The sequence below is a fragment of the Ranitomeya imitator genome, chromosome 9, assembly GCF_032444005.1.
Source record: "Ranitomeya imitator isolate aRanImi1 chromosome 9, aRanImi1.pri, whole genome shotgun sequence".
Lineage (NCBI taxonomy): Eukaryota > Metazoa > Chordata > Amphibia > Anura > Dendrobatidae > Ranitomeya > Ranitomeya imitator.
The window spans coordinates 151181129-151208795 of NC_091290.1; the positions used below are offsets into that span (position 1 = coordinate 151181129).

The following is a 27667-nucleotide window of genomic DNA, read 5'->3' on the forward strand; positions in this document are numbered from 1 at the left end:
AATATACTACGTGACTGGGCAATATACTACGTGACTGGGCAATATACTACGTGACTGGGCAATATACTACGTGGCTGTGCAATATACTACGTGGCTGGGCAATATACTACGTGGAGATGCATATTCTAGAATACCCGATGCGTTAGAATCGGGCCACCATCTAGTCTATATATATAATTGTCTAAGGGTTTTTCCGTCTGTCTGTCTTTCTGTCTGTCTGTCCTGGAAATCCCACGTCTCTGATTGGTCGAGGCCTGGCGGCCTCGACCAATCAGCGACGGGCACAGCGACGATGATGTCATAAAGTAAGTAGACATCCCGCGTCTCTGATTGGTCGAGGCCGCCAGGCGACGAATCAGCAACGGGCACAGCGACGATGTCATAAAGGACGTAGAAATCCCACGTTTCTGATTCAGCAACGGGCACAGTATCGACGTAGATGTCATAATGGTTGCCATGGCGACGATGATGTCATAAAGGTTGCCTCGACCAATCAACGACGGGCACAGTCTGCCGCGAATTCTGGAATCATCATTGTCCATATACTACGGGCACAGCATGGCGACGATGATTGTTATGAATAGGTAATTCAGAACCACAATGGACCTTGAAGTTCAGAGCACACAAGTGACCTGACAATAACCAAAAAACATAGGACGAGCTCTGAGACGTGGGAACTCTGCTAACCGCAATCCCTAATCCTATCACACCACACTAGAGGTAGCCGTGGATTGCGCCTAACGCTCCCTATGCAACTCGGCACAGCCTGAGAAACTAGCTAGGCCTGAAGACAGAAAAATAAGCCTACCTTGCCTCAGAGAAATTCCCCAAAGGAAAAGGCAGCCCCCCACATATAATGACTGTGAGTAAGATGAAAACACAAATACAGAGATGAAATAGATTTAGCAAAGTGAGGCCCGACTTACTGAATAGACCGAGGATAGGAAAGATAGTTTTGCGGTCAACACAAAAACCTACAAACAACCACGCAGAGGGGCAAAAAGACCCTCCGCACCGACTAACGGTACGGAGGTGCTCCCTCTGCGTCTCAGAGCTTCCAGCAAGCAAGAAAAACCAATAAAGCAAGCTGGACAGAAAATATAGCAACAAAAGTAACACAAGCAGAACTTAGCTTATGCTGAGCAGACAGGCCACAGGAACGATCCAGGAGGAAGCAAGACCAATACTAGAACATTGACTGGAGGCCAGGATCAAAGCACTAGGTGGAGTTAAATAGAGCAGCACCTAACGACTTAACCTCATCACCTGAGGAAGGAAACTCAGAAGCCGCAGTACCACTCGTGACCACAGGAGGGAGCTTGATCACAGAATTCACAACAGATGATGTCATAAAGGTTGCCTCGACCAATCAGCGACGGGCACAGTCTGCCGCGAATTCGCCTCGACCAATCAGCGACGGGCACAGTATCGACGTAAATGTCATAATGGTTGCCATGGCGACGATGATGTCATAAAGGTTGCCTCGACCAATCAGCGAATTCTGGAATCATCATTGTCCATATACTATGGGGATATGCATATTCTAGAATACCCGATGCGTTAGAATCGGGCCACAATCTAGTTACTATATAATTGTCTAAGGGTCACTTCCGTCTGTCTGTCACGGATATTCATTGGTCGCGGCCTCTGTCTGTCATGGAATCCAAGTCGCTGATTGGTCATGGCAAAACACCCACGACCATTGCTACGACCAATCAGCGACGGCCAGAGTCCGGCGGCAATATGGCCGCTCTTTCCTCCCCGCAGTCAGTGCCCGCTCCATACTCCCCTCCAGTCAGCCCTCATACAGGGTTAATGCCAGCATTACCGGAGCGCGGTGTAACGCACTCCGGTTACGCAGCTATTAACCTTGTGTGACCAACTTTTTACTATTGATGCTGCGTATGCAGCATCAATAGTAAAAAGATCTAATGTTACAAATAATAATAATAATTAAAAAAAACAAAACCGTTATTCTCACCCTCCGACGTGGAGCTGTCCTCAGCAGTGCAAGCGGCAGGTTCCGATGCGAAGGATGCTATGCGAGAAGGACCTGCCATGACGTCATCACAGGTCCTGCGCTCATACCAACCCTGGGACCGGAACCTGTCGCGTGCACCGCACACAGGTGACAGGACGACAAGGGGCCCTCGAAAGGTGATTATATGTTTCTTTTTTCTTTTTAATCTGTTACATACGTGCCTGGGCAATATACTACGTGACTGGCCAATATACTATGTGACTGGGCAATTGTTATGAAAGGCAATTCAGTACCACAATGGACATAGTGGTCAGAGCACATACAGTGATCTGACAATAACCCAAAATAATAGAACGAGCTCTGAGACGTGGGAACTCTGCAGACCGCAATCCCTAATCCTCTCCAAACAACACTAGAGGCAGCCGTGGATTGCGCCTAACTCTGCCTATGCAACTCGGCACAGCCTGAGAAACTAACTAGCCTGAAGATAGAAAATAAGCCTACCTTGCCTCAGAGAAATACCCCAAAGGAAAAGGCAGCCCCCCACATATAATGACTGTGAGTAAGATGAAAAGACAAACGTAGGGATGAAATAGATTCAGCAAAGTGAGGCCCGACTTTCTAAACAGCGACGATAGGAAAGATAACTTTGCGGTCTACACAAAACCCTAAAGAAAACCACGCAAAGGGGGCAAAAAGACCCTCCGTACCGAACTAACGGCACGGAGGTACACCCTTTGCGTCCCAGAGCTTCCAGCAAAACAAATAGATAAGCTGGACAGAAAAAATAGCAAACAAATAGCAAAGAAGCACTTAGCTATGCAGAGCAGCAGGCCACAGGAATGATCCAGGGAAAAACAAGTCCAACACTGGAACATTGACAGGAAGCCAGGATCAAAGCATTAGGTGGAGTTAAGTAGAGAAGCACCTAACGACCTCACAAGATCACCTGAGGGAGGAAACTCAGAAGCCGCAGTACCACTTTCCTCCACAAACGGAAGCTCCCAGAGAGAATCAGCCGAAGTACCACTTGTGACCACAGGAGGGAGCTCTGCCACAGAATTCACAACAGGCAATATACTACGTGTCTGTGCTGTATACTACGTGACTCTGTGCTGTATACTACGTGGCTCTGTGCTGTATACTACGTCGCTGTGCAATATACTACGTGGCTGGGCAATATACTACGTGGCAGGGCAATATACTACGTCACTGGGCAATATACTACGTCACTGGGAAATATACTATGTGACTGGGCAATATACTACGTGACTGGGCAATATACTACGTGACTGGGCAATATACTACGTGACTGGGCAATATACTAGATGGCTGGGCAATATACTACGTCACTGGGCAATATACTACGTAGCTGGGCAATATACTACGTGACTGGGCAATATACGACGTAGCTGGGCAATATATGACGTGGCTGGGCAATATACGACGTGGATGGGCAATATACGACGAGGCTGGGCAATATACAACGTGGCTGGGCAATATACGACGTGGCTGGGCAATATACGACGTGGCTGGGCAATATACGACGTGGCTGGGCAATATACGACGTGGCTGGGCAATATACGACGTATCTGGGCAATATACTACATAGCTGGGCAATATACAACGTAGCTGGGCAATATACGGCGTGGCTGGGCAATATACGACGTGGCTGGGCAATATACGACGTGGCTGGGCAATATACTACGTGGTTGGGCAATATACTAGATGGACATGCATATTCTAGAATACCCGATGTGTTAGAATCGGGCCACCATCTAGTACAGTATAATAGCGACACACAGTCCTCTATATAGTATAATGGCCCTACATAGTCCTCCACACAGTATAATGGGCCCCATATAGTGCTCCATACAGTATAATGCACCCCACCTAGTCCCTTAATTCAGTATAATGACCCCACATTGACAAGTGTGCATCAGAGGCAGGAACAGAGATCTGATTGGATTCATGGCCGATTTTGCTCTACAGTTAGGTAAAGGACTCTGCAGCAGCAAAATACTCTGAACTTCTTGCAACTATTAGAAAGTTGTTTACTTTTTCATTAGGAAGCAATGAAGGCTTATGTATGCAGAGAATGGAAACAAAAACAGTTTTACTGGATCAATAGAGAGTGGAAATGTATGCAAGATAGAAGATCATAGGCCAAGTTTCCTATCAAGAGGCTTCTCGTGTTGCATTTTTAGGCTATCGTGTTTGACATTTTATCTGGTTCCTTAGTGATGGCGCTAGGTCAGACTTGAGAAGCGATGAAGGAAGGTGATGCACAGAGAAACAATGTAAAGTCTACATTGCCGGGTGTCGGTGCATGGCGTTCTCTGTTGTGTGGCTGAGCTGCGTCATTTACAGACTGGTCCAATATCATGTGCAGCCTGTGGGGCGTGCAGAGTGTGGGCACCGTGGACGTGCCCATGTCTCGCCTGGTGATGCAGCACTTAACGTTTCTAGTTCTTGCCCTTTTTGCAAACTGAACTATTCACATACAACATTATTGGGGGCTGACAAGTATGATGTAAATGTACAGGACGTAACGCTATTGGGGTGGGGTTAGGGAGCCGCCTCTTAGGGTTTGGTCACTTTGATCTACCAACCTCCATTTGAAGTACCATGGTGTCTTTTTCCTCTCCTCTAAGACATCCCCACAGTGGCCACATTGGCTCCCACCAATGTATGCATTGAACAAGGCCCATCAGAAGTGATTAGTTCATGATCTGGCACGGTGCGTCACTTTCTGTAGGCAGGAGCCATTGGGGTAACCTCTAAAGGCAACTACTGACCATAGATACGTCCAACTATATTTCCATGGAGCGGACAATAGTCACCGCAGCTGGGGGCCCTCACAGGACACAATGGCCTGTGGCGTGAGCATGAATCAGAATGTCACAATTCTCCCAGCCATTGGGTTCAGGCTCCATAGTTTTGCCACCTGGTTGGTGCGAGCTTTAGTACCCGTTGTAGACAATGACCCCGGTTAGACCCTCCTTCTCACCTGGATGGTGAATCGTGCTGTCTGCACGGGGTAAAGAGGATTATGGATTTTCTCTTCCTTTTACTGATGTTTTCCTTGAACCTGAGAAAGGAAAGATTTTAATTTGTAACCTGATTCCGGCAGGGTTGCTGAATAGAGATATTGCTTAGATTTATAGGATGGCGTTACAGGACAAAGGCAATCTGAGCTGACACAGATATAGATGAATGCGTCTCTCTAAAACCCTGGACTGGCAAATTAAAATGGAGTTGTGGGTGCAGGGTGTGGAGGGAGCGGAGTGATTGATTCCCCGTCCAGACACCCAAACCAACCAAATATGTCACAAAGACAAGCACTTTAGGAGCTCCTGCATGGCTGGATTTATTGTTCCCCCGCATTACAGCCCATCAATTCTTCCCACATATTATTGATATGAAATCACAGGCTGTAAGTAACCATCTCTCTATTGATTCCTAGCAGAGGCTCATCCCGGCCCCGTGAATGCAAATTCCGGAAATCTACGGGAGGACAGACTCAAAGTCACTTTTGTTGAAAGTAGCACAGGGACGGGAGGCGAAGAGCTCGAAGTTACTGCAGGCATCAAGTAAACCGTCATCGCATCTGACGCTTAGAGACCCCTTCCATAATGGATGACGTTGCCCTGAGATCTCCAAAAAGACCAACAAGGGCCAACTCTCACTTGATTGGATTGCGAGCTAGAAAAGTTTGTGGACTTCAGATTGATTGATTTTAACTGGGACCTTGAAGGACGTAGGTTCTCCCTAAGTGAGACCATCCAACTGGATCCCCAAAACAGTCCTCTGCCTCCTCGATCATTCTAGGTATTACGGTATCTTCTCAATGATGGTAGGTTGACCAATGTAGACTTTACTTATTGGTCATGAATGGGGGACCAAGAATATTTGAAGCCCCTCCATGTGATCTCTTGGGGGGGCAAAGACAATGGCACACCGATTTATGTGGTATTACATGGCTGGCAGAATTTGGCCCTAAAGGAACATAGGTTGGGGTTGTCTGACAGGTCAGTCTGCGCCATCCCCTCCCTTAGGGCAGTGCGGTTAGTTTTATGTGAGATTTGTTTAGTCCCATATCTAATTTCTCTGATAAAGCCTAGAAAAGAATTGCCATCCGTCTGTATGGAGGTCCAGCAGAAAGCTTCATTTTCTTGACTTGTCTATGACCGTGGTGCAGGAGTTAATCTTAAGGCCACGATGTCGGCCAGCCGTGTGGTGCAGGCGTTTGGCTCTGATAATCACCCTCTTGACATACCTGTCAGCCAATGAAAGGGCCCTCTGGATCCCTGGAAGGATAAGAATCACATAGTGACAGATTTTCCGTTTCATCTGTGAATGAGGCGTCCCTCCCTCCCGCTCGCTCGTTTCTGCGCTCTGCTCCCCCCTTGGCTGTCACCCACACACAGACTGAGCTTCTCATTAAATAGTCATTAACATGAATAAGGCAGAATGTTCATTTTCCCCCTCTGGTTGTACAAGGCTTGCGTGCGTTTTGTGTTGCACCGATGCCGCTGTGATTGCTGGCTCCCCCCAAGCTCTGCTCTGCTCGCTCTTCAGCCCCACTTTCCTGCCTCTCCTTATCGACCCCCCTCCCCTCTCCTTGACACAAGCTGACAAGAACCATTTCCAAGATGGATTGATTCAATTTAGCAGGCATTTGGCTAGGTTGGGGATGGTAGTGCTCCCCTGTTGGAGCAGCACAGATATGTGACCGGTCTGAGCTAGATATTTATTAGCCCTGCTCCCAGTGAGGTTGGCCAGCCGGCGGCTCATAATCAGCTCCTGTTTGTTCTCCTCACGTACTGGAAACTCTCCCTGTTCACCTGCCCATCACTCTCCATCTCCTCTCCTCATATTCCTTTATTCCTCCTATGTCCGTCAGTTCTGGCACAACCCAGAGCCATCGGCTCTCCCAGGTTTCGCCACCAGTGTCACAGCTTACTCCATCAGTCCTCATGGGTTGTATTCTCTTTTCGGCACCTTCTCACCCCCTTTTGTGTCTCTTTTCGGCACCTTCCCACCACCTTTTGTGTTTCTTTTCGGCACCTTCCGTGTCTCTTTTAAGCACCTTCCTGCCAACTTTTGTGTAACTTTTCGGCACCTTGCCGCCACCTTTTGTATCTCTTTTGAACACCTTCCCGCCAGCTTTTGTGTCTCTTTTCGGCACCTTCCCACCACCTTTTGCATCTCTTTTCAGCATCTTCCCGCCACCTTTTGTGTCTTTTTTCAGCACCTTCCCGAAACCTTTTGTGTCTCTTTTGAGCACCTTCCCGCCACCTTTTGTATCTCTTTTCAGCATCTTCCCGCCACCTTTTGTGTCTTTTTTCAGCACCTTCCCGAAACCTTTTGTCTCTTTTGAGCACCTTCCTGCCACCTTTTGTATCTCTTTTCAGCATCTTCCCGCCACCTTTTGTATCTCTTTTGAACACCTTCCCGCCAGCTTTTGTGTGTCTTTTCGGCACCTTCCTGCCACCTTTTGCATCTCTTTTCAGCATCTTCCCGCAACCTTTTGTGTCTCTTTTCGGCACCTTCCCGCCATCTTTTGTGTCTCTTTTTGGCACCTTCCTGCAACCTTTTGTGTCCCTTTTCGCACCTTCCCGCCTCCTTTTTTTGTCTTTTGAGTACCTTCCTACCACATTTTGTGTCTCTTTTCAGCACCTTCCCGCCACCTTTAGTGTCTCTTTTTGGCTTCTTCCGCCACCTTTTGTGTCTCTTTTTTTGGCACCTTCCTGGAACCTTTTGTATCTCTTTTGAGCACCTTCCCGCCATCTTTTGTGTCTTTTCGGCACCTTTCACCACCGTTTGTATCTTTTCGGCACCTTCCCGCCACCTTTTGTGTCTCTTTTCGGCACCTTCCCGCCACCTTTTGTGTCTCTTTTCGGCACCTTCCCGCCACCTTTTATATCTCTTTTGAACACCTTCCCACCACCTTTTTTTGTCTCTTTTCAGCACCTTTCCGCCACCTTTTGTGTCTCTTTTCTGCACCTTCCCGCAACCTTTTGTGTCCTCTAAGCTCACCATGCGAACATATTATTATAAATCCACCCCTGCCACATGCATGTCATACTTTTGCCACAATTTTTCTTATTTTCTTCTTACTACTTCGCTCATTGGTGGTCTTCCTGCAGTTTCGTTGGCGTTGATTAAGCTCTTCAGGGTCTTGAATTTTGAATCCACTGGGGAAACTGACCAAATGTTTTCTCAGCTTTATTGAGATCCTTGAGCATGGGCTTAATGTTTGCCAAACCCACTAATTTCCACTTGATTACTAATGTGAGTGGGGAATGCAAACTGGAAAGGTTGTGGCACAGACAGGTGGGCTTGTTGGATTCAGCATGTGCAATCTACTTGGTCTCGCAGGAGATGGAGACTCAGAGGTCGCAGCAGCTTATTCCTCTTTGATAAGACTTGCATTACACACGACCGATCCACAGAGTATTGGGGGTCGACATGAGCAGCGTTTGGCTAACACCTAGATAAGATGAATGGCTGCTCTTATAAAACTGTTGGAACATTATGATGTTTTTCAGCAGAACTTTCTGACTGCAGAGAGTGCTCAGGTTTTCTTCTATTTTTCTGCTTGGATAGATACATAGGAGACCGGAAAACTTTTTTCCATTTTAGGACTACTCTTTTATGTAGTAGCTGCCTCGGAATTGTGTGTTGAGTACGACTCCTTAGCAAACACTAGGAAACCAAACACGAATTGACCGACATCTTAATCCTGCCTTATCGATCTCCATGTGCTTCAGCTTCCTCTTATCTGTGACTTATTTCCTGGATCACAAGTGAAGGAATAGAGAAGTGGTGAGATGCTGCAGGGCGCAGAAAACTTGAGGGTTAGACGCTAAACCGCAGATATTCTTTCTTCCAGTTTTGCTTGTGACTTTCTCTTTCTTCCTCTGGCGCAGCGCTTGCCCCCAATGCTGGATCTTTGGCTTCTTCACTTGCTTAATATTGATTCTTTTTCTAATCTTTTTTCACTCCAAAACAATGTAACACAGTAATGTGACAGAGAATTGCCGGGTAACGGGTTAATCCGTGCCGCCGTCTTTCGTATAATCTTTTCTCCAGTCCTCTTGTTGCCCGTCTTCACAGCCCATAAAGTTTTATGCAGATGCGAGCCGTTGTGTCGTAGTCACACTCTGCACAGAAAGCTAGCTAATGACACAGCAGCGACAGGAACTCGGGGACAAATGAAACCTCGGCATTCGGTGGTCCGTTGCTCTCCACTGCTTTGATGGCTCCATAGACCGTTGTAGCGCTCCCCGCGCCAGCAGCCTGATCTACCCGCTGATAACCAATACGCGTCTCAGTGGCACAGACGCATCCAGCTCATTAGTTTTATGCAGAGATAAGTGTGACCCAATTGTCGGCTGAAGGTCACCGGGCCATCGTGCCATGCCATAATGTCTCTGAAGCAACTCAGAATGTCTTGTTGATTGCACATAGTCAGGAGTACGGGTCGTGTTTACAGGGATAATGATCATCAGGATTTGGTCAGGATTTTCCATCAGTTTTTGTAAGCCAAAACCAGGAGTGGATGATAAATACAGAAGTGGTGCATATGTTTCTATTATACTTTTCCGCTAATTGTTCCACTCCTGGTTTTGGCTTACAAATACTGATGAAAAATCCTGACCAAATCCTGATGCAATCCTGAACGTGGACACATAGACTATGGGCACGGAGGCATTCTCGTACAGGACGGAGCCTCCGTGCCGCACATCTGTCGTAGTAGCGATGGTGGACGTCATCTTAAACGCATTTAATACTGCAGAGGAGAATGAGGATTGCTGCACACAGCTAGGACATTTCAGCCTTCACCTGACCTGCTACGTTCTCCTCAGGATGGTTGTGATGCAGATTCTCTGTAGCAACCAGTCTGTTTCTCAGAACTTAAGTTTCGGTCCAAGGAAGATATTAAAGAGAAGTAATGGAGTCTCCTGAAATTATGCAGGTGGAGAACTCTTTAAAGACAGAACTCTTCAGTTAGAGAAGCATGACCATTAGTTTGCCCTCATTGTTCCAGTCTGGCGCTCTCCTCCCTCCGACTTCATTCATATATCCTGCGCTCTTCTCACATTTTTTCCTTTTCTTAACCTGAGGTTTTTGCCCATTTCTCCTGAGGAGATGACACTTTATAGACTCCTTTTGTCCTGTAGGAACCTCGATGTAGACATCCAGCAACGTCCAATCTGTACCCACAGATCATATCACAGCCGTACGGTGCGCGGCCAAGATCGCTGATCCTCTGCTTATAGGAAAAGGGGAACCAGAAACAAGTGTATCTATAATTCTGCTGAAGTCTCCGGATAAGGAAAGTGATCGCTTGTGATGATCTATATTATGGATGACAAATAAAACTAGTTCTACATTTAGTCCAGCCTGAAATACGTCAACACACTGTAGGAGGAGGGCACATTACCTAATGACTGAACAAGCAGGGGACTGCACCAGCAGAATAGTGAGTGCAGCTCTGGAGTATAATACAGGATGTAACTCAGGATCAGTAATGTAATGTATGTACACAGTGACTGCATCAGCAGAATAGTGAGTGCAGCTCTGGAGTATAATACAGGATGTAACTCAGGAGCAGTAATGTAATGTATGTACACAGTGACTGCAGCTCTGGAGTATAATACAGGATGTAACTCAGGAGCAGTAATGTAATGTATGTACACAGTGACTGCACCAGCAGAATAGTGAGTGCAGCTCTGGAGTATAATACAGGATGTAACTCAGGAGCAGTAATGTAATGTATGTACACAGTGACTGCACCAGCAGAATAGTGAGTGCAGCTCTGGAGTATAATACAGGATGTAACTCAGGAGCAGTAATGTAATGTATGTACACAGTGACTGCACCAGCAGAATAGTGAGCGCAGCTCTGGAGTATAATACAGGATGTAACTCAGGATCAGTAATGTAATGTGTGTACACAGTGACTGCACCAGTAGAGAGTTCAGCTCTGGAGTAAAATTAATGTGCTTATAAAAGTAGTTTCTATTTTGGATACTCTCCTTCCTGTGTCTTGATGCATTGTTACGATCTTTGAGTAAATACATCTCTCTTTAACCTTTGATGGTGGGTAATCACTGGTGTGGTAGATCTGCTGACCGTGTGTCTGCGAGAATCCTCCATGTTCCTGGTGGTCACCAGGATCTCTTGGCCTGGATGATTGCTGCTGATGGTGGGATGCAGGGTAGATAAAGCCCTGTCCTGCAGATGTCTCGGCTTTCGCCCGGTCAGCATGTGTCTGCTCAGACTAATGAGCTCTTGGTCACCGGTGGCTCCTGTGTGACGTTTTTATCTGGACCAGCAGAGGACGTGCTCTTTGTGGGCCGCAGCCGCCCCATGTTCTGTCCCTTTGTCGCTTTTCCTGTTGCGTCCCTGGTGGAGGCTGAGGAGACAAGTGTCATTGCTCACACGCCTGATAACGCCGTCTTCCCTTCAGCTGCGGTTAGTTATCTGCCTGTAGCAGCGGCTCTTATCGTGCCACCGACTCCTGCCGTTGTGGCCGTCCACAATCTCTGCTGATCCCGGGAGGATGTTGTAGGTCCTGCTTCTGCACAGCCATGAGGCCACTGCCAGTTGTCCTTGTCACACTTCACGTGTTCCTCGTGGCGCACATTCTTAATCGAGGAATATTGCACGCAATGCAGCGGCGACTGTAAGGCCGTGTGCACACAAAGCTTTATCCATGCGGGTCTGCTCCAAAACCCAACTTAAAAAGCGCTGAGGAAAAGCTCAAAACGTTTGCACCGTAACGACGGCTCGCTCGGCGGATATTCGGACCGAAGTAGTGACCGGATCGGTCCTCAGGCGCTGTCTGCTCGTTGGATGCTCTGTCCCCTACAAACAATGGCAGCGGGCGCCGGCCTTTGGCTTCTAAAACTCCTCGCGGTTTTTTGATTGCTAAAAAATCCAGAAAACGCTCTGCAGATGATTGCACTACTTATCGATGTCTTCTGCAGAGCATGTGAAGGAGTAACACTGCAGAACAGAACCTGAGAAGTGTTATCAAGTCATTATGGACCCAAAATACTAAAAAGCTCAGAGTTTTGTCTTAGAGATTATATTTGTATGCGCAGATTTAGATGGAAATTATTGTCTGTAGTTTCAGCAAAAACCCAATAACACAGACAGCAATAGAAGGGTAAAAATCTCCAAATGTAATCCATAAGATGATTTATAAAGAAGTCGGTGACATCACTGAGAGTGCCTCCTATCCATCACCAGAGATCAGCGGTGACATCACTGAGAATGTCTCCTATCCATCACCAGAGATCAGCGGTGACATCACTGAGAATACCTCCTATCCATCACCAGAGATCAGCGGTGACATCACTGAGAATGTCTCCTATCCATCACCAGAGATCAGCGGTGACATCACTGAGAATGTCTCCTATCCATCACCAGAGATCAGAGGTGACATCACTGAGAATGTCTCCTATCCATCACCAGAGATCAGAGGTGATATCACTGAGAATGCCTCCTATCCATCACCAGAGATCAGAGGTGACATCACTGAGAATGTCTCCTATCCATCACCAGAGATCAGCGGTGACATCACTGAGAATACCTCCTATCCATCACCAGAGATCAGAGGTGACATCACTGAGAATGCCTCCTATCCATCACCAGAGATCAGCGGTGACATCACTGAGAATGCCTCCTATCCATCACCAGAGATCAGCGGTGACATCACTGAGAATGCCTCCTATCCATTACCAGAGATCAGCGGTGACATCACTGAGAATGCCTCCTATCCATTACCAGAGATCAGAGGTGACATCACTGAGAATGCCTCCTATCCATCACCAGAGATCAGCGGTGACATCACTGAGAATGCCTCCTATCCATTACCAGAGATCAGCGGTGACATCACTGAGAATGTCTCCTATCCATCACCAGAGATCAGCGGTGACATCACTGAGAATGTCTCCTATCCATCACCAGAGATCAGCGGTGACATCACTGAGAATACCTCCTATCCATCACCAGAGATCAGCGGTGACATCACTGAGAATGTCTCCTATCCATCACCAGAGATCAGCGGTGACATCACTGAGAATGTCTCCTATCCATCACCAGAGATCAGCGGTGACATCACTGAGAATACCTCCTATCCATCACCAGAGATCAGAGGTGACATCACTGAGAATGCCTCCTATCCATCACCAGAGATCAGCGGTGACATCACTGAGAATGCCTCCTATCCATTACCAGAGATCAGAGGTGACATCACTGAGAATGCCTCCTATCCATCACCAGAGATCAGCGGTGACATCACTGAGAATGCCTCCTATCCATTACCAGAGATCAGCGGTGACATCACTGAGAATGCCTCCTATCCATCACCAGAGATCAGAGGTGACATCACTGAGAATGCCTCCTATCCATCACCAGATATCAGCGGTGACATCACTGAGAAGGTCTCCTATCCATCACCAGAGATCAGCGGTGACATCACTGAGGATGTCTCCTATCCATCACCAGAGATCAGAGGTGACATCACTGAGAATGTCTCCTATCCATCACCAGAGATCAGAGGTGACATCACTGAGAATGTCTCCTATCCATCACCAGAGATCAGAGGTGACATCACTGAGAATGTCTCCTATCCATCACCAGAGATCAGAGGTGACATCACTGAGAATGCTTCCTATCCATCACCAGAGATCAGAGGTGACATCACTGAGAATGCCTCCTATCCATAACCAGAGATCAGAGGTGACATCACTGAGAATGTCTCCTATCCATCACCAGAGATCAGAGGTGACATCACTGAGAATGTCTCCTATCCATCACCAGAGGTGACATCACTGAGAATGCCTCCTATCCATCACCAGAGATCAGAGGTGACATCACTGAGAATGCCTCCTATCCATCACCAGAGATCAGAGGTGACATCACTGAGAATGCCTCCTATCCATCACCAGAGATCAGAGGTGACATCACTGAGAATGCCTCCTATCCATCACTAGAGATCAGCGGTGACATCACTGAGAATGCCTCCTATCCATCACCAGAGATCAGAGGTGACATCACTGAGAATGTCTCCTATCCATCACCAGAGATCAGAGGTGACATCACTGAGAATGTCTCCTATCCATCACCAGAGATCAGAGGTGACATCACTGAGAATGTCTCCTATCCATCACCAGAGATCAGAGGTGACATCACTGAGAATGTCTCCTATCCATCACCAGAGATCAGCGGTGACATCACTGAGAATGCTTCCTATCCATCACCAGAGATCAGAGGTGACATCACTGAGAATGCCTCCTATCCATCACCAGAGATCAGCGGTGACATCACTGAGAATGCCTCCTATCCATCACCAGAGATCAGCGGTGACATCACTGAGAATGCCTCCTATCCATCACCAGAGATCAGAGGTGACATCACTGAGAATGCTTCCTATCCATCACCAGAGATCAGAGGTGACATCACTGAGAATGCCTCCTATCCATCACCAGAGATCAGAGGTGACATCACTGAGAATGTCTCCTATCCATCACCAGAGATCAGAGGTGACATCACTGAGAATGTCTCCTATCCATCACCAGAGGTGACATCACTGAGAATGCCTCCTATCCATCACCAGAGATCAGAGGTGACATCACTGAGAATGCCTCCTATCCATCACCAGAGATCAGAGGTGACATCACTGAGAATGCCTCCTATCCATCACCAGAGATCAGAGGTGACATCACTGAGAATGTCTCCTATCCATCACCAGAGATCAGAGGTGACATCACTGAGAATGCCTCCTATCCATCACCAGAGATCAGCGGTGACATCACTGAGAATGTCTCCTATACATCACCAGAGATCAGAGGTGACATCACTGAGAATGTCTCCTATCCATCACCAGAGATCAGAGGTGACATCACTGAGAATGTCTCCTATCCATCACCAGAGATCAGAGGTGACATCACTGAGAATGCCTCCTATCCATCACCAGAGATCAGAGGTGACATCACTGAGAATGTCTCCTATCCATCACCAGAGATCAGAGGTGACATCACTGAGAATGCTTCCTATCCATCACCAGAGATCAGAGGTGACATCACTGAGAATGCCTCCTATCCATCACCAGAGATCAGAGGTGACATCACTGAGAATGTCTCCTATCCATCACCAGAGATCAGAGGTGACATCACTGAGAATGTCTCCTATCCATCACCAGAGGTGACATCACTGAGAATGCCTCCTATCCATCACCAGAGATCAGAGGTGACATCACTGAGAATGCCTCCTATCCATCACCAGAGATCAGAGGTGACATCACTGAGAATGCCTCCTATCCATCACCAGAGATCAGAGGTGACATCACTGAGAATGTCTCCTATCCATCACCAGAGATCAGAGGTGACATCACTGAGAATGTCTCCTATCCATCACCAGAGGTGACATCACTGAGAATGCCTCCTATCCATCACCAGAGATCAGAGGTGACATCACTGAGAATGCCTCCTATCCATCACCAGAGATCAGAGGTGACATCACTGAGAATGCCTCCTATCCATCACCAGAGATCAGAGGTGACATCACTGAGAATGTCTCCTATCCATCACCAGAGATCAGAGGTGACATCACTGAGAATGCCTCCTATCCATCACCAGAGATCAGCGGTGACATCACTGAGAATGTCTCCTATACATCACCAGAGATCAGAGGTGACATCACTGAGAATGTCTCCTATCCATCACCAGAGATCAGAGGTGACATCACTGAGAATGTCTCCTATCCATCACCAGAGATCAGAGGTGACATCACTGAGAATGCTTCCTATCCATCACCAGAGATCAGAGGTGACATCACTGAGAATGCCTCCTATCCATCACCAGAGATCAGCGGTGACATCACTGAGAATGCCTCCTATCCATCACCAGAGATCAGCGGTGACATCACTGAGAATGCCTCCTATCCATCACCAGAGATCAGAGGTGACATCACTGAGAATGCTTCCTATCCATCACCAGAGATCAGAGGTGACATCACTGAGAATGCCTCCTATCCATCACCAGAGATCAGAGGTGACATCACTGAGAATGTCTCCTATCCATCACCAGAGATCAGAGGTGACATCACTGAGAATGTCTCCTATCCATCACCAGAGGTGACATCACTGAGAATGCCTCCTATCCATCACCAGAGATCAGAGGTGACATCACTGAGAATGCCTCCTATCCATCACCAGAGATCAGCGGTGACATCACTGAGAATGCCTCCTATCCATCACCAGAGATCAGAGGTGACATCACTGAGAATGCTTCCTATCCATCACCAGAGATCAGAGGTGACATCACTGAGAATGCCTCCTATCCATCACCAGAGATCAGAGGTGACATCACTGAGAATGTCTCCTATCCATCACCAGAGATCAGAGGTGACATCACTGAGAATGTCTCCTATCCATCACCAGAGGTGACATCACTGAGAATGCCTCCTATCCATCACCAGAGATCAGAGGTGACATCACTGAGAATGCCTCCTATCCATCACCAGAGATCAGAGGTGACATCACTGAGAATGCCTCCTATCCATCACCAGAGATCAGAGGTGACATCACTGAGAATGTCTCCTATCCATCACCAGAGATCAGAGGTGACATCACTGAGAATGCCTCCTATCCATCACCAGAGATCAGCGGTGACATCACTGAGAATGTCTCCTATACATCACCAGAGATCAGAGGTGACATCACTGAGAATGTCTCCTATCCATCACCAGAGATCAGAGGTGACATCACTGAGAATGTCTCCTATCCATCACCAGAGATCAGAGGTGACATCACTGAGAATGCCTCCTATCCATCACCAGAGATCAGAGGTGACATCACTGAGAATGTCTCCTATCCATCACCAGAGATCAGAGGTGACATCACTGAGAATGCTTCCTATCCATCACCAGAGATCAGAGGTGACATCACTGAGAATGCCTCCTATCCATCACCAGAGATCAGAGGTGACATCACTGAGAATGTCTCCTATCCATCACCAGAGATCAGAGGTGACATCACTGAGAATGTCTCCTATCCATCACCAGAGGTGACATCACTGAGAATGCCTCCTATCCATCACCAGAGATCAGAGGTGACATCACTGAGAATGCCTCCTATCCATCACCAGAGATCAGAGGTGACATCACTGAGAATGCCTCCTATCCATCACCAGAGATCAGAGGTGACATCACTGAGAATGCCTCCTATCCATCACCAGAGATCAGAGGTGACATCACTGAGAATGTCTCCTATCCATCACCAGAGATCAGAGGTGACATCACTGAGAATGCCTCCTATCCATCACCAGAGATCAGCGGTGACATCACTGAGAATGTCTCCTATACATCACCAGAGATCAGAGGTGACATCACTGAGAATGTCTCCTATCCATCACCAGAGATCAGAGGTGACATCACTGAGAATGTCTCCTATCCATCACCAGAGATCAGAGGTGACATCACTGAGAATGCCTCCTATCCATCACCAGAGATCAGAGGTGACATCACTGAGAATGTCTCCTATCCATCACCAGAGGTGACATCACTGAGAATGTCTCCTATCCATCACCAGAGATCAGAGGTGACATCACTGAGAATGTCTCCTATCCATCACCAGAGATCAGAGGTGACATCACTGAGAATGTCTCCTATCCATCACCAGAGATCAGAGGTGACATCACTGAGAATGCCTCCTATCCATCACCAGAGATCAGAGGTGACATCACTGAGAATGCCTCCTATCCATCACCAGAGATCAGAGGTGACATCACTGAGAATGCCTCCTATCCATCACCAGAGATCAGAGGTGACATCACTGAGAATGTCTCCTATACATCACCAGAGATCAGAGGTGATATCACTGAGAGTGCCTCCTATCCATCACCAGAGATCAGAGGTGACATCACTGAGAATGTCTCCTATCCATCACCAGAGATCAGAGGTGACATCACTGAGAATGCCTCCTATCCATCACCAGAGATCAGAGGTGACATCACTGAGAATGCCTCCTATCCATCACCAGAGATCAGAGGTGACATCACTGAGAATGTCTCCTATCCATCACCAGAGATCAGCGGTGACATCACTGAGAATGCCTCCTATCCATCACCAGAGATCAGCGGTGACATCACTGAGAATGTCTCCTATCCATCACCAGAGATCAGCGGTGACATCACTGAGAATGCCTCCTATCCATCACCAGAGATCAGCGGTGACATCACTGAGAATGTCTCCTATCCATCACCAGAGATCAGCGGTGACATCACTGAGAATGTCTCCTATCCATCACTAGAGATCAGAGGTGACATCACTGAGAATGCCTCCTATCCATCACCAGAGATCAGCGGTGACATCACTGAGAATGCCGCCTATCCATCACCAGAGATCAGCGGTGACATCACTGAGACTGCCGCCTATCCATCACCATGATATCACACAGAGTGCAGTTTGCTATATATCGGTTTGGTGCCTTCCGTTGTGCAGCGTGGCGTCTGCTCACATGTGAATATTTGCTTTGCGGAGCAGGTGGTGTTGTCGCAGTGTTTGCTCTGGCGCTCGGTGTCATGTGACTGCTGTACTCATACAGGATGTGGCACTTGGTGCTGTGTGATGTGGGTAAAGGATCTGTTATCTCTGTAACACAGGACCCTCTGCTTTTCCCAGACCCCCGATCTTATAATCTTTCCCAGGTTGTGCAGATGTAGATTATCTTCTGTTCTTATTGTAATGTGATCTGAGCCTGTAAAGAAGCAGAGCTGCAGTGTAAAGCATGTGATTGGGCAGGGTAGCCTGTTGAATTTCGGACTTCAGCCTCAATGTAGCTATTCTGGAGCCTCTTTTCATAGCACTATTGGGGCTTCTGTTGTATGGCCAGGGGTAGACACCTCCGCAGGGACCCTGGATGCTTCTAGTTTTCACAGAAACATAGGTTGGTGGCTTGTGAATTCTAGGAATGGCTATCAGTGTGTGATGTAAACGTGAGCACACAGCCGGCCTGTGATTGAGATGTAGAAATGATCCCCGGACACCTCCGCCTGTGGGATCCGTGCTCTCCGAGGGCTCAGGAGGGGATTCTGCCGCTCACTTCTGAGCTTTCATTAAAAATGGAAAATTGTTGTTTGATTCATTAGTTTAGACGAGTGCGGCACGGAGGCTAATGTGGCCATTACTGGCAGTGAGAGCGGCCGGGAGGTCCTGTCGGTCACAGGTGGGCGAATCATTACCAGAGACGGCGGCGGCTGTGTACATGGCAGAATCCTGGTGTAAGGGAAAGAAAAGTCAAAGTATGAATAAGGGGCAAATCATACAAGTGCATCTTCATCACCACCCGTGTCGGGGTCTGTACATAGACCCTCATTTGAAACCTTCAGTCTTTACACTGTAGGCTGCAACCAGAAATCACGTCGTGTGACGTGCGTTTTCTGCGTGCAGTGAACGCGCTGCCGACTCTTCTACACGTTGAGCTTTGCTGTTTGTGACGGGAGGACTTGGCATCTCAGAGCTGGGTTTGCTACATGTTGGGGGGTCCGCTGCTCCCACCTCTTATCTGCAGGACGCCTGGCGGGAGCCTATCACACGCCTCCATTGGGGTCTCACCCCTGGGTGTCTCCTGTCACTTCTTGTTGTGGTGGTATCTGGTATATGTGACATTTTCCGTGGGGGATGTGGAGTCTTGAAGTTGCCCACCAAGGGTTTCTATATTTCCAATTTCTCCTGGACGTCTGGTGTCGGCACAGTTTGCTCCATTTTCTGGCACCTTTAGACACCGTTGATAACAGACATTGGAAGAGAGCGGCGTACCCAAGGATAATGCAGATTTGTTACCGGGGGCCGGAGATTGTTCCCCATGTTATGACTGGATTTGTGCGGACAGGGGAGTCTCCCCCCGGGGTGATGAGAGGGGTTATCGCTGGCGACTTGCCGGCCTCTCCCATCTGTTTCCTTGCAGCATTCTTTTACCAGCCGCCTTAATTCCCCAGGATTAAACGTACGGCAGCGGTAATTAACGGTCGGACCTCCTCTACTGTATCTGATAATGGCAGCCGCTGTAAAAATTAATTTGCAAACATGTCATTATGCAGCCGCCGCACTGGCAATAAACCTGCAATTATAGACCTGGTCCCGGCCAGAACGCGGAGGGCGCGAGAGGCGCAGCGCCAATCTGTTCTATTGATAACTGAACAGATCACGTGGGGGGGAAGAGTTGAGGGCTCATCCGTCACATCCAAGCGCTCTACGTTCTGTGACATCACTCAGGGGGCGCGGCTGCAATTACAGCCATAAAGTAGGAGCCTTAATTAAAGGTCTGTTGTTTTGTGTCCACAGCTCCTCTGCAGACCTCTGTGTCTCCTTGATTACAGGCTGGGCCATCTAATCCTCCATTCTTGGGTTATTATGCTCCATAGTACAGAAAAGGAGGCAGAATAACACTTTGGAGCATTAACACTGGTAGCAAAAGTCTTCACACCTGCATACGCAATCCTGCCTAGAAGAAAAAGTGCAGGAATTGTAGGATGGCACTGACCTGCAAATGATGAAAAGTGGAAACATTGTCACAGCCTCTGAATTTGTCCAGTCTGGAGTCTGAGCCTAATGACATCCTCGATGGAGAAAGGTTCAGAGACGCTGCCGGCATCTCCTGTGTAATCACTGACCAATGATGTCCCCGATATCCTCGATGGAGAAAGGTCCGGAGACGCTGCCGGCAGCTCCTGTGTAATCACTGACCAATGATGTCCCCGATATCCTCGATGGAGAAAGGTCCGGAGACGCTGCCGGCAGCTCCTGTGTAATCACTGACCAATGATGTCCCCGATATCCTCGATGGAGAAAGGTCCGGAGACGCTGCCGGCAGCTCCTGTGTAATCACTGACCAATGATGTCCTCGATATCCTCGATGGAGACAAGTCCGGAGACGCTGCCGGCAGCTCCTGTGTAATCACTGACCAATGATGTCCTCGATATCCTCGATGGAGATAAGTCCGGAGACGCTGCCGGCAGCTCCTGTGTAATCACTGATCAATGATGTCCTCGATATCCTCGATGGAGACAAGTCCGGAGACGCTGCCAGCAGCTCCTGTGTAATCACTGACAAATGATGTCCCCGATGGAGACAAGTCCGGAGACGCTGCCGGCAGCTCCTGTGTAATTACTGACCAATGATGTCCCCGATGTCCTCGATGGAGACAAGTCCGGAGACACTGACGCAGCTCCCGTGTAATCACCGACCAATGACGTCCCCGATGTCCTCGATGGAGACAAGTCCGGAGACGCTGCTGGCAACTCCTGTGTAATCACGACCAATGACGTCCCTGATGTCCTCGATGGAGACAAGTCCAGAGATGCTGCTGGCAGCTCCTGTCTAATCGACAAATGATGTCCCAGATGTGTTCTATGGAGAGAAATCCAGAGACGCTGCCGGCAGCTCCTGTGTAATCACGACCAATGACGTCTCTGATGTGCTAGATGGAGACAAGTCCGGAGACGCTACAGCCAGAGGAGCAGGTTTTGGCTACACAGGATGCTCACAGTAGTACGAGGAACATAAGGCCTGGCAGGACAGATGGTAGACATGGTTTCCGGCATGCTTGTCAGGAGAGGAGCAAAGATCTGCAGTACATGACAGTATAGCTGAGAAGACCACTTCTACAGGGAGAAGGGATTATAATATCAGCTGCCAGAGGGGGAAGGAGACGGATTCTGACCACTGCTGCCCCATCAGACCCATGAGGTACATGTGGAAGCAAAAACTGGATTTGGAATCTCCATATTCTGCAGGGAAAAGTTTCATAATTTTTTGAAAATCCCAAATCCACATAGTGGGAGCTGTTAGTGGTCGCCTTTTACAACCGAGTCATTAGTCATGGCCTTTTACAGCTCTATTGATGACCACCATCAGTTGCCGCCCCTTTTAAATATGAGGTCCTCAGATTATTAGTTGTTTAACTGTAGTTCTCCCCCTCACCCCAACCATCCATTGTTTTATCCTGTGCTGTGGGAAGGAAAGGGTTACCTTTGCTTTCCCGCCTCTAAGGAAGCCCCTATGGTTCTGCTTTGAAGAGAGAGGTGGGGGACAAAGAGGAGGCTGCTGGGAGCCCCTTGATAAGACAGGCAGGAAATGGTTAACAGTGATAATAACTACTAGCAGAGGATGTGGAAAGCATTGGCCGGATAATGGGTTAATATTTCCTGACGGTTGGTGCCAGGCGCAGGGATAGATAGGAAGCGGTTAATTTTGCCATCTCTTCCTCCTGTAAAGCTCATTGCTCCACATCACTGAACCCTGTGCACTTATGGGGGCGACAGCTGTCCCTCCACGGCCCGAGCATTCACCGGGGGCAGCTGCATCATGTGCGTACAGTGGGAAAGTGCCAGCCCAAGCCGAAACCTCAGTGTCTAATGTCACCAGTGTCCACCATCCACAGCCGAGCGCTAATAAGACCGGGAGCTCGAAGGGACCCGCGACCCAGACCAACTGCTACATTGTAACGGACAGAACCCCGGAGGCCATATAAAGGGCCTAATACCAGTACTGGAGGGTTAATCAACTTGTTACCTGCAATAAAGACAGCTGTCTTAGGCTAGGTTCACACTAGCGTTGCGCCGCCCTGCGTCGGCGACGCAACGCGCGACGCACGTAAAAACGCGCGCGTTTTGCGACGCGTGCGTCGTTTTTGACGAAAATCGGACGCACAGAAAATGCTACAATGTAGCGTTTTCTTGCGTCCGACGCTAGCGTCGGAAACGACGCACGTGGCGAAAAACGCCACCAAAACGACGCACGCGTCCCCTATGTTAAACATAGGGGCGCGTCGCCGCTGCGTCGCCGGCGCAACAGCGACGCACATTGGCGGAACGCCAATGTGAACGTAGCCTTACATAGTCACCTTTACAAAAGACTCCTGTCCACAAACTCCATTAATCAGTCAGACTCTAACGTCTACAACATGGGCAAGACCAAAGAGCTTTCTAAGGATGTCAGGGACAACATCATAGACCTGCACAAAGCTGGAATGAGCTACAAAACCATAAGTAAGACGCTGGGTGAGAAGGAAACTATTGGTGCAATAGGAAGAAAATGGAAGAAATACAAAATGACTGTCAGTCGACATTGATCTGGGCACCATGCAAAGTCTTACCTTGTGAGGTATCCGTGATACTGAGGAAGGTGAGAGATCAGCCTAAAACTACACGGGGGGAACTTGTTAATGATCTCAAGGCAGCTGGGAGCACAGTCACCAAGAAAACCATTGGTAGCACATTACACCGTAAAGGCATAAAGTCCTGCAATACGGCAAGGTCTCCTGCTTAAGAAGGCACATGTGCAGGCCCGTCTGAATCTGTGAGTGATTGGGAGAAGGTGCTGTGGTCAGATGAGACACACATTGAGCTCTTTGGCATTAACTCAACGCGCCGTGTTTGGAGGAAGAGAAATGCTGCCTATGACCCACAGAACACCCTCCCCACTGTCAAGCATGTAGATGGAAACATCATGTTTTGGGGATGTTTCTTTGCTAAAGGCACAGGACTACTTCACCACATCAATGGGAGAATGGATTGAGCCGTGTACCGTAAAATCCTGAGTGACAACCTCCTTCCCTCCACCAGGACATTAAAAATTGGTCATGGCTGAGTCTTCCAGCAAGACAATGACCCAAAACATACAGCCAAGGCAACAAAGGAGTGGCTCAAAAAGAAACACATTAAGGTCATGGAGTGGCCTAGCCAGTCTCCAGACCTTAATCCCATAGAAAACTTATGGAGGGAGTTGAAGCTCCGAGTTGCCAAGTGACAGCCTCAAAATCTCAATGATTTAGAGATGATTTGCAAAGAGGAGTGGACCAAAATTCCTCCTGACATGTGCGCAAACCTCATCATCACCTAGATAAAGCGACTGACTGCTGGGCTTGCCAACAAGGATTTTACCACCAAGTATGACTTGTTTGCCAGAGGGATCAAATACTTATATTTCACTACAAAATGCAAATAAATTTATATAATTTACACAATGTGATTTTCTGGATTTTATTTTTGATATTCTATCTGTCAATGTTAAAATTAACCTACCCTTAAAATTATAGACTGTTCATGTCTTTGTCAGTGGGCAAACTTACAGAATCAGCAAGGGATCAAATACTTATTTCCCGCACTGTAATGTCTGGGGGTTATATCAGTACTGGAACGTTATAAGAGGGGCTGATCGGGATACAAGGGGTAACGTTTCTCCTTTCGGAGAGCGACATATTAAGCATTACATGTTGAGGTGAGGAGACTTTTAAGCTGCCATGCTCCTCTGGGAAATATGCAAATTGTCTCTTCAAAGAGGAGGTGGACTAGAAGTCTAGCGCTCCTCACCTCGGCGTGTCAGGCTTGACACGACACTCTCCTCAAGGAGAAACGTTATGCCTTGGATCCCGGTCAGATGCTTCTCACCCAGACAAATCAGATCTCACACTTTGCGTTTCAGACTACTACCCCTCGTCAGTGCAATGTCTGCAAATTAAGATTTTGCTTTTGATCCCGAGTCATGTGACAAGGCTCCTTAGATAGCCGATACTGACGTTTAGGTTTGCTACTTCCTATAGGTGGAGCTAGAGTTCTAGAGTTCTCTGAAGAGTCCATTTACAAGAGGGGCTGATAACATGGAACAATAGCCTACCACTATGTTTAGCTGTCAGGCCAGGGTCCAGATGACGTCTCTTTGCCATTTCTCGCCCTCTGTCAGGTATCTCTGTGCTGCCGGGTCAGGATATGCAGCTGACACAACACGACGCCTCCAGCTTTATAGGACTCCGTACAAGTCCTGACACTGAATGTCTCTGAGAAGCTCAAACACATACATAGGATGTCACAGGCCCCTGTGGAGGCAGAGTAGAAGGGAGTTACATGGAAGAAGGGTCACAGCCCAAAAACACAGGAAAAAGAGGTTATAGCTGAAAATGTAACCCCTGAAATGCAGCTGACCCATTTAAAGGGACACGTCAATCTGTGGCCAGCTGGGTATAGAGGAGACGAGCAGAATGATGTATATGGTTAGTGGGAGAGAATCAGTATAACTTCTGTTTTACTCTGAAATATCTAGAGTTTGTATGGAGGAGTCCAGTGGGCGGTCCTACTCTGTGATTGACAGCTACCTCTACATGCACATTCATGCAGGAATGACTGCCAATCACTGACCAGGACCGCCCACTGGACTCACCCGTACAAACACCTGAGATTTCAGTAAAGAAAGTACAAGTTTTACAGAAACTTCTTCCACAAACCTGTATATCGATCGGATCTGCTCCTCCTGCTCCCTTACATCGGCCTGCAGAGCGGAGACAGTCTGGTAGTGTTCACATTGCTGACAGTCTTCAAGGTCTCTGCTTGTTATCGACCAGAACATTCATTCACATCAAGAAATCGTAAAGTTCTCCTGATTTCCTACTTCTTACAGCTGAGGATTTGTTACAGTTACACCCATGTCAGATCGTCACACACTTGTCCTTCACTGACACATTGTCACAGGATAGGAGAGAGGGTTGTGCTGCATCCTTATAGTGCAGAGTATTGTCTAGACTGGATACAAAAGTAACAAACCCTCAGCTGTCAGAAGTGCCCTCAGGGTAGGTATTATTCTTGTAATATAAACAAGGATATTTCCATTCACTGACAACAAGCGGAGATCATGACAAAGGCACAAAGTAGATTGAACATTTGCAGATACAATAATTGGTTTATTCACAGAAATAATAAATCTTTGTCTAATGACGCGGTGCAGTCCCACAATAAACCGAGAGATACATTGTGAGCGATTCCCTTCTTTGGATGTCAGATTTACTACCCTAAATGTGGCGGATTGGGTGGGCACACTACATACGGTACTTGTTTACCCTCGTTATTTTTAGATGGTGAGGACGGAGGTCCTCAATATGTCTATCATTCAGCACCATGTTAGGGGCCTCCATGCTCAGGATCCGCACACCCCTTCTGTAATCAGCCGATGTCCCCGCTTTCGGTTTTGTCCTTATTGATGTGTTACTGTATGCGGTTCTCCCTTCCTTGGATTCGGTTTTTGCGATGTCACAAAACCACTCACTGCTCTCACGGTCTCCTTTGGATTCCCTTTCCCTTGTCCGGACCTCTTTTCCGCATCTGGACCCTCTTACCTTGCCCGGACCCACTTCCCTTATTTGGACCCCCATTTCCCTGTCCAGACCCCCATTTCCCTGTCCAGACCCTCATTTCCTTGTCCAGACCCTCATTTCCCTGTCCAGACCCCCATTTCCCTGTCCAGACCCTATTTCCCTGTCCAATCCCCATTTCACTATCCAGACCCCCATTTCCCTGTCCGGGCCCCCATTTCCCTGTCCAGACCCCATTTCCCTGTCCAGGCCCCCATTTTCCTGTCCAATCCCCATTTCACTATCCAGACCCTATTTCCCTGTCCGGACCCCAATTTCCATGTCTAGACCCCCTTTTCCTTATTTGGCCCCTTTTCCTTATTTGGACCCCAATTTCCCTGTCCAGACCCCCATTTCCCTGTCCAGACCCTCATTTCCTTGTCCAGACCCCCATTTCCCTGTCCAGACCCTATTTCCCTGTCCAATCCCCATTTCACTATCCAGACCCCCATTTCCCTGTCCGGGCCCCCATTTCCTTGTCCAGACCCCATTTACCTGTCCAGGCCCCCATTTTCCTGTCCAATCCCCATTTCAATATCCAGACCCTATTTCCCTATCCGGACCCCCATTTCCCTGTCCAGACCCCCTTTTCCTTATTTGGACCCCCATTTCCCTGTCCGGACCCCGATGCGCAGCCCTCCTGTCAATAATTATTACAGAGACACTAATTTAGATGGTGGGGGGCTCTTCAGCCTCCTCCTCCTCTTCGGCTCTTATTCCAGCCCTCTATTATTGGAGCCTGGGGGGGGGGGGGAGCGGACGTCTTCTCCTTTTCTTCGCCTATCTCCTTCATTCAGTGGCCAGGCTCGGTGGGAAGGGATCGCTCTCCGCTCTGGCGGAGGCTGCGTTTTCTCTCCGGGACCCCGATGTCACATTCATTCTGTAGATATTTTATCGCTTTTACCCATTTTATTATCCACCCCTAATCCAAGAAGGAAAAACAATAGATGCACTTTCCCTGGCAACAAGCCGCCTGTGATGGTGGCCACCCCTGATCCTGGGCTCACCCCGGCTCTGCCCCGGCAGTCACTTGCCCTGACCCTCGCCCTTGACATTGAAATGACTGAATGAAGAGCCCTGGGCTGTGGGGCTGTCTGGGAGGAAGATTACTGATTCTTCAGAGAGCAGCTCAGCACTCCCTCTGTCCCTCCCCACGATTTTCTTCCTCTCTGTCTCTCGCTTTTTTTTTTCATGTAATTATTTGCATTTCTGGGCTGGGAAGCTGCAAACACGGAAGAAGAGCTGCTGTAGTGGGGACTGAGCTGCTGTAGTGGGGACTGAGCTGCCGCCTGTCCATGAGAAGCCTCCGCACATGATGGGACACTAATTTATTATTTTCGTCATTTCAGAAACTTCAGTGTTAATCATGTTTGGATTAAAACCTCCGCTGTACTACCTGCCAGGTAAGATCCACGTCCCCCGCCTCCTGTAGGGTTTGGCAGAGTTGTGGGCACCTTCCTGGATCATGCAGCCGGAGCCGCCTGGCA

At 48.2% G+C, this 27667-nt stretch overlaps 1 protein-coding gene across 6 annotated transcripts in view; it reads left to right on the plus strand.

Annotated features, from left to right (window-relative positions):
• Window positions 1-27667, plus strand: part of GSE1 (Gse1 coiled-coil protein) — a 347096-nt gene that overhangs the window by 231719 nt on the left and 87710 nt on the right. For 2 of the 6 annotated variants that reach the window (XM_069739426.1, XM_069739429.1), the window contains exon 1: window positions 26984-27583. The exons of the other annotated variants lie outside the window; for them this stretch is intronic. In XM_069739426.1, the coding sequence (XP_069595527.1) occupies window positions 27547-27583 (37 nt within the window). In that variant the 5' untranslated portion in view covers window positions 26984-27546. Of the gene's footprint in view, window positions 1-26983; window positions 27584-27667 lie in introns of those variants that run through there. 6 annotated transcript variants of the gene reach the window in all.